The sequence below is a fragment of the Enhydra lutris genome, unplaced genomic scaffold, assembly GCF_002288905.1.
Source record: "Enhydra lutris kenyoni isolate GAN:26980312 unplaced genomic scaffold, ASM228890v2 scaffoldscaffold71, whole genome shotgun sequence".
In the NCBI taxonomy this organism is placed as follows: domain Eukaryota; kingdom Metazoa; phylum Chordata; class Mammalia; order Carnivora; family Mustelidae; genus Enhydra; species Enhydra lutris.
The window spans coordinates 1,266,891-1,278,544 of record NW_019154155.1 but is presented as its reverse complement, the minus strand read 5'-3'; the positions used below and the strand labels follow the sequence as shown (position 1 = coordinate 1,278,544).

Sequence of the window (11,654 nt, the reverse complement as noted above, 5' to 3'; positions counted from 1 at the left end):
CAAAGGATCAACAAAGAGTGTGGCTAGGTGAGGTCTCAAAGATAGTTTAAAATTTAGCCCAAAACCCCCTCACTTACATAAAACCAGAGCCGCTAGAAAGCAGCCTACAGAACCAGTACCATGTTGGGAGAAAGCTGAAGCAGCCATCACTGTCCTATTACGTCACTTAGTCCACACAACTGCCCCGCAAGCGGAAGTGATGGTGAATTCCATTTTGACCAACTGAACCTCAGAGAGAGGTCTTGGCTTGTCACACACTTGTTACAGGTGGAAGAGGAACCCGAACCAACTCCCACCTCCTCCCAAGCCCATGCTTTATTTACCTCAAAGGTCTGTGCTAAAGTGGGTCTCCAAAGAGATGCCTGCGACGTCCCCATCAATGCAGCTGCCCAAGGACTTCTCTTAAATCCAACTGCGATGGGACATATAATTTTTATTTTTGCCTTGAAATGAGACATTTGAAGTACTCCCAGTTCAGTCACCAACTTGATACACAGGTGTTGTAAGTACATTGATATGTTTGCAACATACACGTCAGAAAAATGAGGAAAATCCTAAGATCCGTCTGGGTCGCACAGCACGGCGTCAGCTTGCAAGATGCCGGTTACTGACTTCTAATCCCACCCTTCCAGCCCGGGCCCTGGGGCTCTGGTGGAGCAGCCAAGACCCTTACCCTTGTCTGCTAGCCGTGCTAGGCTCTGCCAACAGGGGGCGTTAGAGGGCGCCTGAGAGGCCGGGACAGTAGAAGGGCAAGGTCTTGTTTGTCCCCAGACCTGTCCGCGTCCACGGACACAGCCTTCAACCTGGCGGCAGCTGGCACCAGTTTCCAGCTTCGAAAAAAAAAACAATTGGCATTCCCAGAGCCAACCATATTGTGTCCCCCCCGTGGGGTCCCGGACAGCAGGTGCTCCTCTCTGAGCCTGACAGGGCCTTTCCTTCAAGCATCTGGATTCCAACACCCCCAACTTTTTCCCTTTGTTCCTTTGGCCTTAGGGGGTAGTAACTGCCTCAGGTCATCACTAGCTCTGCACTGAAAAGGAGCGGCAGCTCCCTTCAACAGCAGTCACAGCACAGAGTGAGAGAAGCCGGACACAAAAGAGCACATATTGTGTAATCCCATTTGTATGAAGTTCAAAACCAGGCAAAGCTAATCTATGGTGAGAGAGATCACCTGAGAGCTTCTCTTTAATGAGAGCTATCAACAGGATTCTTTCCGTCTCTTGACCTTGATGATGGTTTATTGAGCTCTACATTTAAGATTTGTGTGCTTCCTGTGTGTGGAAAGTGATTCAGTGTGTGTTCCTGACTGAACCCCAGTTGGTTCAGAGAGAGGCCAACTAGCCGACTAGAAAGGCTCCGTAGGTACACCCAAACCTAGTGGCAATAGAAGGAGGAGAGAAATCCTGTGACTTTTCAAAGTAACAGTGCAGAGAAATCAGACAGGCCCCGTAGGGCGTCACAAAGAGTGGTACTGATTTGAGGGTCAGAGAAAGCCAATCCTGTGCAGGTGTCTTACGGAAACTAAAAACACTAAAAATACAGACTAACCCAGATGAAATCGGTTATTGAAACAAAAATAAGGAAAACCTCCTAATGTAGTTCTAAGGATCTATCTGTCTGTATTTGGCATACTTTGTCAATACAAATTATGTATTTCTTTGTAACGGGCAGGTTAAAAGTATCTGAAAAGAAATTTAATTATACGTATATTATAAATACCGATCAGATGCTGCTAGCGCTATGGTATATGTCCTTTATCTCCACACCAACTGGAGAGGGTAAGTGTTGCTGATGCCCTTTCCCAGAGGGCATGCTGACTTTCAGACAGGAAAGTTCACGTTGAAGGCCACACCATCAGTGGTAGAAATGGGTTCTAACTTGGGCCCATCCAACTCCAGAGGAAGTTCTCTAGAACCAGTTACAGCTGAAGTGAGGAGAGCTGACGGCTGCAAACCGGCCCCAGTTTTAAAAAATCAGTCAAGAGTTGAGAACAGAGTCTTGGATGAGATAGCCTCATGTAATAAGTTATTGCTGTTTCAAATGTTCCTGTGATCATTCTGCACACATATGTATACACACACATGTGGTAATTTATATACATGTTACAGATGGCAATCAGTCTTCTACAGCTATTATGTCTACTGAGTAAATAATGTCTTGTGTAGCCTATGATTTTTCCTACATAAAACGACCTACGCTTCAGGATGGTTGAAACTGAGTTGCAACATTTCTGTTTAAAATCCATCTTAAGGCTGCCACCATGCACTTTCCCCCCGTTTTATCATCCCTCATTTAAGAGTGCTTTCTTGAAAACATTAATTTTAAATTTCTTGTTCTTGATTGGAGTCTAGTTCCTTCAGTTTGGGGCATAAATGTGGAAGGCATTCTGAAGATGTAACTGTGAAAAACACAGTGACCCTCACTGCCAACTCCCTCCTTAAAACTGTAAAGTTATCTCAAAGTCCTGTTGTCATGGAGCGCTGGGGTTCTAACAGTCAAAAATACTGAACTTCTTGGATAGGAGTCACTGTTTCTCTAGGGTTTTATTCTCCCATTTCTCGCCGATAAAGGATTCTCTCTGGAAAAACAGAGGGCAAAGAAAAGCAAATGCAAATCATGCACTAAAAAATGTTTACCTAGCGTATCCTTAATTTTCACGAAAAGAGTTAATAATTTCTAACTCTTTGTCATCTCTCCCCAACAACCCCTTCAAAGCACTTGAAGTCCAGTGGCATTCATGTTTTCAATTAAGAGAAAAATTTCAGAAGGCAAAGAAATTTTCTATATAAGTTTTTTGGAATGAATAGGCTGAATGAAAATAGCTGATCTCCGGCTCTTAAAAAAAAAAAAAAAAAAAAAAACACAGAGAGAAAGGGCTAGGGGTAGCAGGGTGGAAATGTCCTCAAGGCTCTAGCATCTGAGAAGGAAAAGAAAAGAAGGATTAAGGTTGAGTGGTGAGGAATGGTGTTCTCATTTGTATGCATGATTTATTCCTCCTTGCAATATTTAGGCTGCTCCTTTTAAAAATGAAAGGGGCTCTAAAAGTTGAACGCAACTGGGCAGGCCTCTGGGAGCCCGCACCCCCCCCCACCGCCCCTCCTACCCGGTTGTTAAAGCCACTGTCCTCCTCCCTGCCTTGAGCTTCCTCCACTCAAGATTATACAGCTTTTTCAGATGCTTTGATTTGTCTCCTGCTCAAGAGGCAAGGGAAAGAAGACGAAATGGGGAAGGGATCATAGGTTTTAAAATCCTAGAAAGTTCCTTTAGCCATTACCACTGATCCATTATTTACTTAGCAGTCCAGGAGAGCGGGCAGGTTCCTGGGCCACTCCTTGTCCATCCTAATGACTGACAGAGTTAGTCGGATGTCTCTGTCTGCCTGTCATAATAATCCCTCTCCCCAAATTCCGACAACCTTCTCCAAGCACATAGCTGGAGCAGAAGTCTGCCGTGGACAGTGTAGGAAAATACACATTACACATTTTAATGGGGCAGCTCTGACCGGGGGAGCCCAGGCTGAGTTAGTGAGAAGCCTGGATGCTCAGGTCCCTTAAACAGAAACAAACATTCCTTTTAAGCATTTGAAAAGCTGAAGCAATGGAAAGCCAGCATGCTGCTCATTCATTTAAATAGCTTTTAAATGAATCACTGCGGGTCTGGGTCCGCATGGTAGCAGACAAATGTGAATTTGCAGGAAACAGAGCCTCTGACGCAGACAGGGAGTCCTGTGAGTGCTGTTACCGGGAGGGGGCCAAACCCTTCCCTGCTCCAAATGTGAGCACCACTGAAACTTTTCTCCACTGTGTCCATTTGCGGACGTCCACGCTACCTTTCCTCGCTAGCTTAGTTCCAAAGGTCATGGTTTCTTCAGTTGATACTTCTGAAGGTAACTGAAACCTGAATATGTACCCAAACAAGGAGAAAGGATCAGCCATGGAATTCGTGAAACTGTGCAGTCTGGAGAAAAACGAGCTCAAGGTAAGTTTAATATAGGAAATATAAGCCAAACATCTAGGAACATAGAAGTGGAGCGCTAGCCTGAAACTGGGAAGACTGCAGAGTAGGTAGGTCAGACCCACGTGCATTTGTCTTAAGGGTCTTCTTGCCACTTTGGATGTTGGTATTATTGTGAAATTGTACCTTTTCTAGCCGCAGCAGGAATGATAGGAGATGCTTAGTTTCCCTGGGGCCCTTAAATGGACAGAAAAGAGCTGGTTAATTTCTTCTTCCTTACAATCAGAGGGTCTGAATTTCTGTCCCACACTGAGAGGTAGAGAAATCCCCAGAACCATCATGGACCAAAAGTTTAGATACAGAAGAAAATGTACAGCAGCAAACTATTATTTTCCAATCTGTAACTGTTCCTTTTAAATTTTTTTTTTTTTTTTTTTTTTCCCCCCAGATGACTTTAAAATATTCCTACAGGCACAAACCACACCTTACAGATTCTGATTTTATGATAGTAAGGAAGGTATCCTTAAACCAGCTGTCTGACCTTTTACACTGACAGCTAAACTTGAGTTTTTACCAAAATTGCAAAGGTCTGAGGGTCCCTCCAGTGATGTTATTTATACTTTTAGAAAGACCAGGTAGCACTCACTAAGTGAAGAACTCATTTATTAAAGTGTACTTATGCTTTAATTGAATTTAATAGCATACAGAAAAGAGAAGCAAGCACTTTCCCTGGTCCTTCCATGTTTAAGAAAAGGCTGTGGAATATGTAACAGAGGGACTCCCGCATCAGGTAAGGGTGGGCTAGATCAGGGATGGTTGAGCTAAGACCAATAGCCAAATCTGGCCCACTGCCTGGTTTTCATGGCCCAAGAGTTCAGAATGGTTTTTACATTTTGAAATTGTTGAGGGGCGGGGAAAAAAGCCAAGTATTTTGTGACACGTAAAAATTTTATGAAATTCAAACATCGGTGTCCGTCAGCAAGGTGTCACTGGAACATGGCAATACTCATTTTTTATGTGTCCCCTATGGCAGCTTTTGTGTGACTGGTAGAGTTGCATGGTTGGTGGAGACCATGTGGCCTGCAAAACCTCAAGTATTTCCTCTCTAGCCCCTTCAGGGCGGGGTGGGGGGGTGGGGTGGGAGGGGTGGGGAGTAGTTGCAGTTTGCCAATCTCTACGCTGAGTGATCTCTGAGGTCCTTTTCACCTCCACATTTCTAGGAATTTTACTTCTTTAGATAACCGAGGATCCTCCCTCAAAGAGAAGGGATGGAACATGCATTAGCCACATAATATAATAATCCCAAAAGACTGTCTCTTTTGTGTTGTCAACACTTCCCATGGAATACATAAAATAATACTCATGCCTAGAATATACATATAAACTTCCCAGGTATTGATTACTGTTAAAGGTAAGCTCTACATTCTAGAGAACAATATTTATCCTTTTTTTGCAATTTTATGATGCTAACAGTCTTAACAAGCCATCGGCAAAGTTACCAAGTAAAATAAAAAATGAAAAAACCCAACTCCCTTGGAATTCATACCATAAAATATTTATTAATAAGTAAAATGATGTCCCCTGCCTTTGTTATTTAAAAAGATTTGACTGCACATCTCTGTTGATAGTGCTTACCAACAATGCTTTCACATCATTCAGTCATGAGAGAGAGGGAGAGGAAGGACAGATAGGGAGAGAATAGGCTAGACAGAGGATGGATGGATGGACGGACGGACGGATGGATGGATAGATAAATAAACTGCAGGTATAAACGTGTGAAAGACCACACTTTACAATATTTTAATTGCAAACTTCAGTTTTGCCAGCAGTTAGAAATTTGCTTGCACATACTTAGACTTATTTAAGTAAACAATACACAGACTCACTTGAATTTCATAATTCAGATCATTAGTAATGAATACAGTGCTTGCTGAGGACTAAGAGAGGAAAACAAAAACTAACTTTGTGGGGGAAGAAAGGCAATATCTCTTTGAAAAGCTTTTCTCTTGACTCAACAGTCCCCACTGCCTGAAAAATAAGCCATTTTGATAACAAGAGTATAAAAAGCCTTATGATTTGCAAAGTAAATTCTATTCGTGGTTTAAATTTCATCCCAAGTCTCAGGTTATGGCTGAGAAGCCAGATGAAGCATCTTTGTAAAGCATTTCTTTGAATTTTTATAGGGAAACAAGAAAATGTTTTATCAGATCTAGGCAGAAATCCTGATCTTCATTTATAACAGTAATTACCTGTGCACGGTACTACGGAGACACGGAGATTCAAAAGCCGAACAGAATGAATGCCAAGCCATACCACGGTAAAATTCAAAGTAACCCGGAGCAGCAGCAGGTGAGAGTTTATGATTTCAATATAAAAACATCTAATTGCTTCTTCTCAGATGTCACTGTGAAGTCAGCAAATTAGAGGGTACTATCGAGAGTGAGATGAACGGTTGTATTACTACACCAGCCGCTCCTTCCAAGCTTAAAATAATCCCAGAGTTCTGTAATGCCATTAGTTAAGTAACTATACAATTTCTTTCGGTCTCTTTTTAATGTAGAAAATCACTTTGTAATAAGATCTCTACACAAGGTAAAAAAGCACAAAATAGACCCCCAAAAAAGCACAAAAATAGACAAAATATATATATCTTTTTACAATGAAATTAAGATGTGCCTGGGAAACACTGAGATCAAGGACTAATCTCAGGGAGTTCCAACTGGCTGTCCTTTCATCATAGTTCTGTTCTTTAGGTCTTCCCCTGAAACTTGGATGCTTATAAGAATCTTCCCCAGGTCAAGGGGAGGGAACAGGTGTTCTGACCTGTGTTTGACCTTTGTCAAAAAACAAAAAAGAAACACTAATAAGGATATAATAAAACCCCTTAGTCTACCCAGTTACAAAACTCCTCTGACAGCCATAATTCCAGGGCACTTAAGGCCTTGATCTGTCACACAACCAAGGGCAACAACACAGTCATCTCCAAGTGATGCTTTTTTCCATCATAAATTGATCATGCACTGGGATGAAACGTACGCAGAAAGGCTAATTCGGGAAGAGGTGTTTTCATACACTTGGGGGCCAAATGAAGTCATCCAAAAGAACGGGGCTGTCTGCACCAGCAAGGTGGGAGAACTTCCTCTTAGAGAATCATTTCCAAGTCCACAGCTTCCCTGGGCTCCTCGGTCTCGTAAAGGGACCCGGCCGGCACCCTGAGTTACACAGTCACAGCTGGGTACATCTTCTGTTCACTGTTAGTGTGCGGGAAGGGGGCCTGGATCTGCCGGTAGCCCGTCTGTAGGCTGTCCAGGAAAGGGGGCACGGGGGTCATAGGCACAGAGTCATGCTGCACCGTGTACCCCACATATGGGGGGTGCAGGTACTGCCCTTGATGGGGCACAATCTGGGTGGCCTGCTGACAGTTCAGCACAGAGAAATTTGTGGGCATATTGACATACACGTTGTTCATGGTCCCCTCGGGCAAGCAACAGTTGGTCTGGGACCTTGTTGGGGGCGCCCGGGCCCCTGAGTTGGCGCTGGAGCTGGAGCTGGCCGCTGTGCTGGACTGGCGGGAGGAGGACCCTCGCGAAGTGCTGCCGCTGGGGATCATGGGGATGGTCTCCATCAAGCGGTTCCCTCCAGGGGCGCGGCTCTGCTGGGGCTCCTGCTTGGGCCGGAGACATCTGCAGCAGCAAGCAGCCACGAGTGACCCCAAGATGATGAAGGCGACAAAAACAGACCCAACGATGAGGAATGGCACGTAGATGGGGACTAAAGGATAAAAAAACACATTGTGAGGATTTACTCTCAGAATGCAGTGAACATCGGTATCTGCCAGTGGGGATCCATAAATGAGCGGCGGCCACACCCACAACTACGGAACTGGTTTCGGGCGCTCCCGTTGCTGGGCAGGTTTGTGCCCTCATTAGCAGCCCACCACACGCACTGTCCTTCTTCGGGTACTTTGGAAAGCAGCTAAGGCCCTACAGGGAGGGCAGATCAACGCCCCCAAAGCAAAACGGTTAACATTCACAGCTAGGCTTGCCAACTGAAACACATGGCTGAGAACAATGTCCAATTTAGCACAAATACGAATGTAAGGTTTTGAGACTTCTAAGGTTCCTATTATAACTCAACCGCCTGAACTGCCCTAACAGATAGTTGTAGGGGCTGCATAGAAGTGAATTATATTATTTAAGAACCTCCCCCCACCCAGAATGATATTCTTTGCAAACCTCCTTTGCCACTTCAGAGCTGTTCTTTTCTTTTTCCACAGGCAAATAAATAAAAAATTGAGGGGCACCTGGGTGGCTCAGTCCATTAAGCATCTGCTTTTGGCTCAGGTCATGATCTCAGGGTCCTGGAACTGAGCCCTAGGTGGGGCTCCCTACTCTGCAGAGAGTCTGCTTCTCCCTCTGCCCTTCCTGCCCCCCGCTTGTGCTCTTTTTCTCACTCTCAAGTAGCTAAAATCTTTAAAAATAAATAAGCAAAAAATTTAAATCCAGCCATGACCATTTTCAAATCTGTCACGACAAAGGTCAAAGAAGGGTAAAAACCAAAACAAAACAATAACAAAAACCCCAGAACACCTCTACTCTCACTTGCCTAGCTGAGCGCTGGACCTTGGGCCCACCGTGTGCGCCAGATGGTGGAAAGGTGAAGTGACTTATGTAGAGAGAAGCTATTCCAGGCCGCAGGTGAGCATGAAGCAAGGTACCAAGAAGAACAAATGTTGGTTGCGACCAGACCCAGGAAGAAGAGCTGTGCTCAAGAAGGCCCCAGGCAGACCCAGGGTGGCTGGGGTGCAGCAGCTACACCTGAACTTAACACTGGGCTCTGTGGGCAGACCTAGAAAGCCTGCAGACCAGAAAGCAGTAGAGCATCATCTTTAACAAGCGAGGTGTATTCTGAAAAATAACATGAAAGTTACAACATGAAATAACATGAAAATAACTTTCCTCTAGTTGATAGTGAGTTCCATTTTTACACATTACTGAAAACAAGCTTCTGGAAGCCATGCGGCTGGCACACTAGGGCTTTTGGAAACTAGACACACTGGCTGATGGGGACAGAGAATGGGGAGAGAGGAGGCTGCAGAATGATTCAGAGCCACTTCTGTGGACTTCCACCCTGTGTCACCAAGAACCAGTTCTTTGATATGCTCCTGCCCATTGCCTTGACTGTTTGATTGGAAAATACAGAAGGACGGGAACTAGGGCTCCCCAGTTCTGGCCAAGCCCAGGGCCAGCGCAGTGATACAGGGTGGCACTTGGGGAAAAAGCCCAGTTCTCCTGCACCTCTGGGGTCAAATTCGTGAAAAACCCTTGGTCTGTCTGCTAGAGCAGCGGCCTAATTACGCTCCTTTCCACAGCTCTGATACTCCCGACGGCAGTTTCTAGAATACAGTGCCACATGGAGACCTGGAAGATCATGCCTTGTGAAGTAAGACATACTTTATAAGGCATTTCATCAAAGGCTGACATCTGAAGATTTCCTAAACCTTCAGTGTTGAAGAAGAAATACTGTATTTATGTGATACCCCTTTCGCAGATGGGAACACTTGCTCCAGAGCCCACAGAGCCTAGTGGGTCTTCAGATGATGGGACTGTTCTAATCACAGGCTAGTAATAATGCACTGGAGCAGTGGGTGCAGGTGATAAATATTTCATTCTCGAAATTAAGATACCAGCCCTAAATAGGTTATTAGGATGTAAATAAATAAAGGTTAAAAAAAAAAAAGAAAAAGAAAAAGAAAGAACACTCCAAACATTATAGCAGAAACTAAATTAGCTGGAAGCAGGGTAAGTCCACAGAATGAGTTTTGGGGAGAAAGAACTGTTCTTCCAGGATTTTTAATTGGGAGGGTTAATGACCTTCTGCACTCCCATAAATTCTCTTCACTGGCTGATTAGGCATGTGGTCCTTCTTGACTGGAGAAGTGAGAGGAACAGAATTTTTAGGAAAAAAAGGTTTCAAAGTAGAGTGAAGAAGGCACCCACACACAACACACAGACTCACGAGAAGTCGGCCATCTCCTGATTTGTCCAAAATCAACCCAACTATTGAGAGACCACTAATGAGACCAACTTAGATACATCAAGGTAGGGTTCTGTCTTTGGCTCATTTCTCAAGACTCTCGTCAACCACCGTATACCCCTGCAACCATGAGCTGGAGGATGAAGACAGCAGCTTTTCTGGAATTATTACCCTCAGTTCTCCATTCTTCAGATTCAAGGCAGCGGAACAGTAGGAGTAGCTTGCCCATCAAATGCCAGCCTGCAAAGGTAACAGCACTGAAGAGAATTGCAGCTTATCAGGCCCCGGAGACAGTTCTGGAAACTCAGTGCCAAAGCTCAGGTAGCTTAAACCCTGGCTTAGGGTGCTGGTAAAAATCCTCTCCTTCACATAACCAGCTGCAGAAGGAGGAGACGTCCATTCCGTGACCTGTTTGCCATTTAGCCAGGTGCTAAATCCTCCCTCCCATCCACATATTGGGATAGACCCTCAAGGGAGGCCATCTGTGAGGTTTCTGAAGAATGGAGGAAGTGGAACCTATCAAATTCGTTCCTGGATTTGTTTATGTTTCCAGCTCTGGCTTTGGCAACTTGAAAAAATATATAATTTTAAAAAATCAAAGCCGCAAAGAGCAAGCTTGGAACACGGCTCTAATGTCACACCTACTAAGTCTGGCGTGATCAGGAGAACTGTCCAGAAACCGGAGAGGCTTGCAGCCCAGTGTTCAGAGGATGAGAATGCCTGAGGTTTGGCAAAATGCATTACCCACAGGAAGGCCCTGAGGAGGTGCCTGCCTTCTGGGGAGCCTTTATGGATGGAAGCGCCCCCCAGAACACCCTCTGGCTGGGGTCGCGCCCTCACGGCTTTCCGGGGTACCATCAAGACATTCGCCCTTATTACAAGTTAGACCCGCAGAGACAGGAGGTGTGGGAGGAGAAACAAAGGTCCCTGGCCAAGAGGAACGCGGCGCTGTCTGCACCCCACACTGCCTTACGTATGTGGTTTTCTTCATAAAATCCAAGCCAACCCACTCTTCAGGTGACAGATGGGGAAACTGAGGCTCGGGGCGTGAAATGGTGCTCCACTTCGCACGAGTTAACAGCTGGGCCAGGATGCAGACACCACCTCCTGGTCCAAGACCTTTTCCGAAATTCCCGTGCTCCTAATTCCTTTCCCGTCACGCCCCAGCAAAGCTAACCTTCCTCCCGTCTCGCGCCCGGACCCGCCTGCCCTACCTGCCGAGCCGTCTGGGCCGTCTTTGTCCGCCCGGCCGGGCTCGCCGGCGCCCTGCTGGCGGTCGTTGTCGCAGCCGCCCTGGTCCAGGCGCGCCTCGGCGCTGGAGCAGCAGTAGCGCAACGCGCAGCTGCCGCAGCAGATGGTGGCGTCGCCGCCGTCGAAGCGCTCGGGGCACTGGAAGCCGATGCGCCAGACGCCCTGCGCGTCCAGCCAGCCGTGGCAGTACTCGCCGCTGGCCCGCGCCCCCGCCGCCAGCAGCGCGGCCAGCAGCAGCTGTAGGAGCGAAGCGGCGTTCGGAGGGGAGGCGGCGGGCGAGCGGCGTCCGCCCCACATGGCACCACCCTGGGCGCGGGCGGCGCGGCTCCAGGGGGCGCAGAGAGGTCTCCGGGAAGTCGCGGTCCCGGCCACCCGGCTCCCAGGGGTGCGGAAGCCGGGACTTGGACGCCCGA

At 46.4% G+C, this 11,654-nt stretch overlaps 1 protein-coding gene across 1 annotated transcript; it reads right to left on the bottom strand.

Annotated features, from left to right (window-relative positions):
- Positions 1-5,690: 5,690 nt before the first annotated feature.
- LOC111159930 (shisa family member 2) lies at positions 5,691-11,649 on the bottom strand. The gene is made up of 2 exons (XM_022522617.1): positions 11,205-11,649; positions 5,691-7,725 (listed from the first exon to the last, which is right to left on the bottom strand). Exons 1-2 carry the CDS (start codon positions 11,536-11,538, stop codon positions 7,172-7,174), a joined length of 888 nt encoding a protein of 295 aa, XP_022378325.1. The 5' UTR covers positions 11,539-11,649; the 3' UTR covers positions 5,691-7,171.
- Between the last annotated feature and the right edge of the window lie 5 nt (positions 11,650-11,654).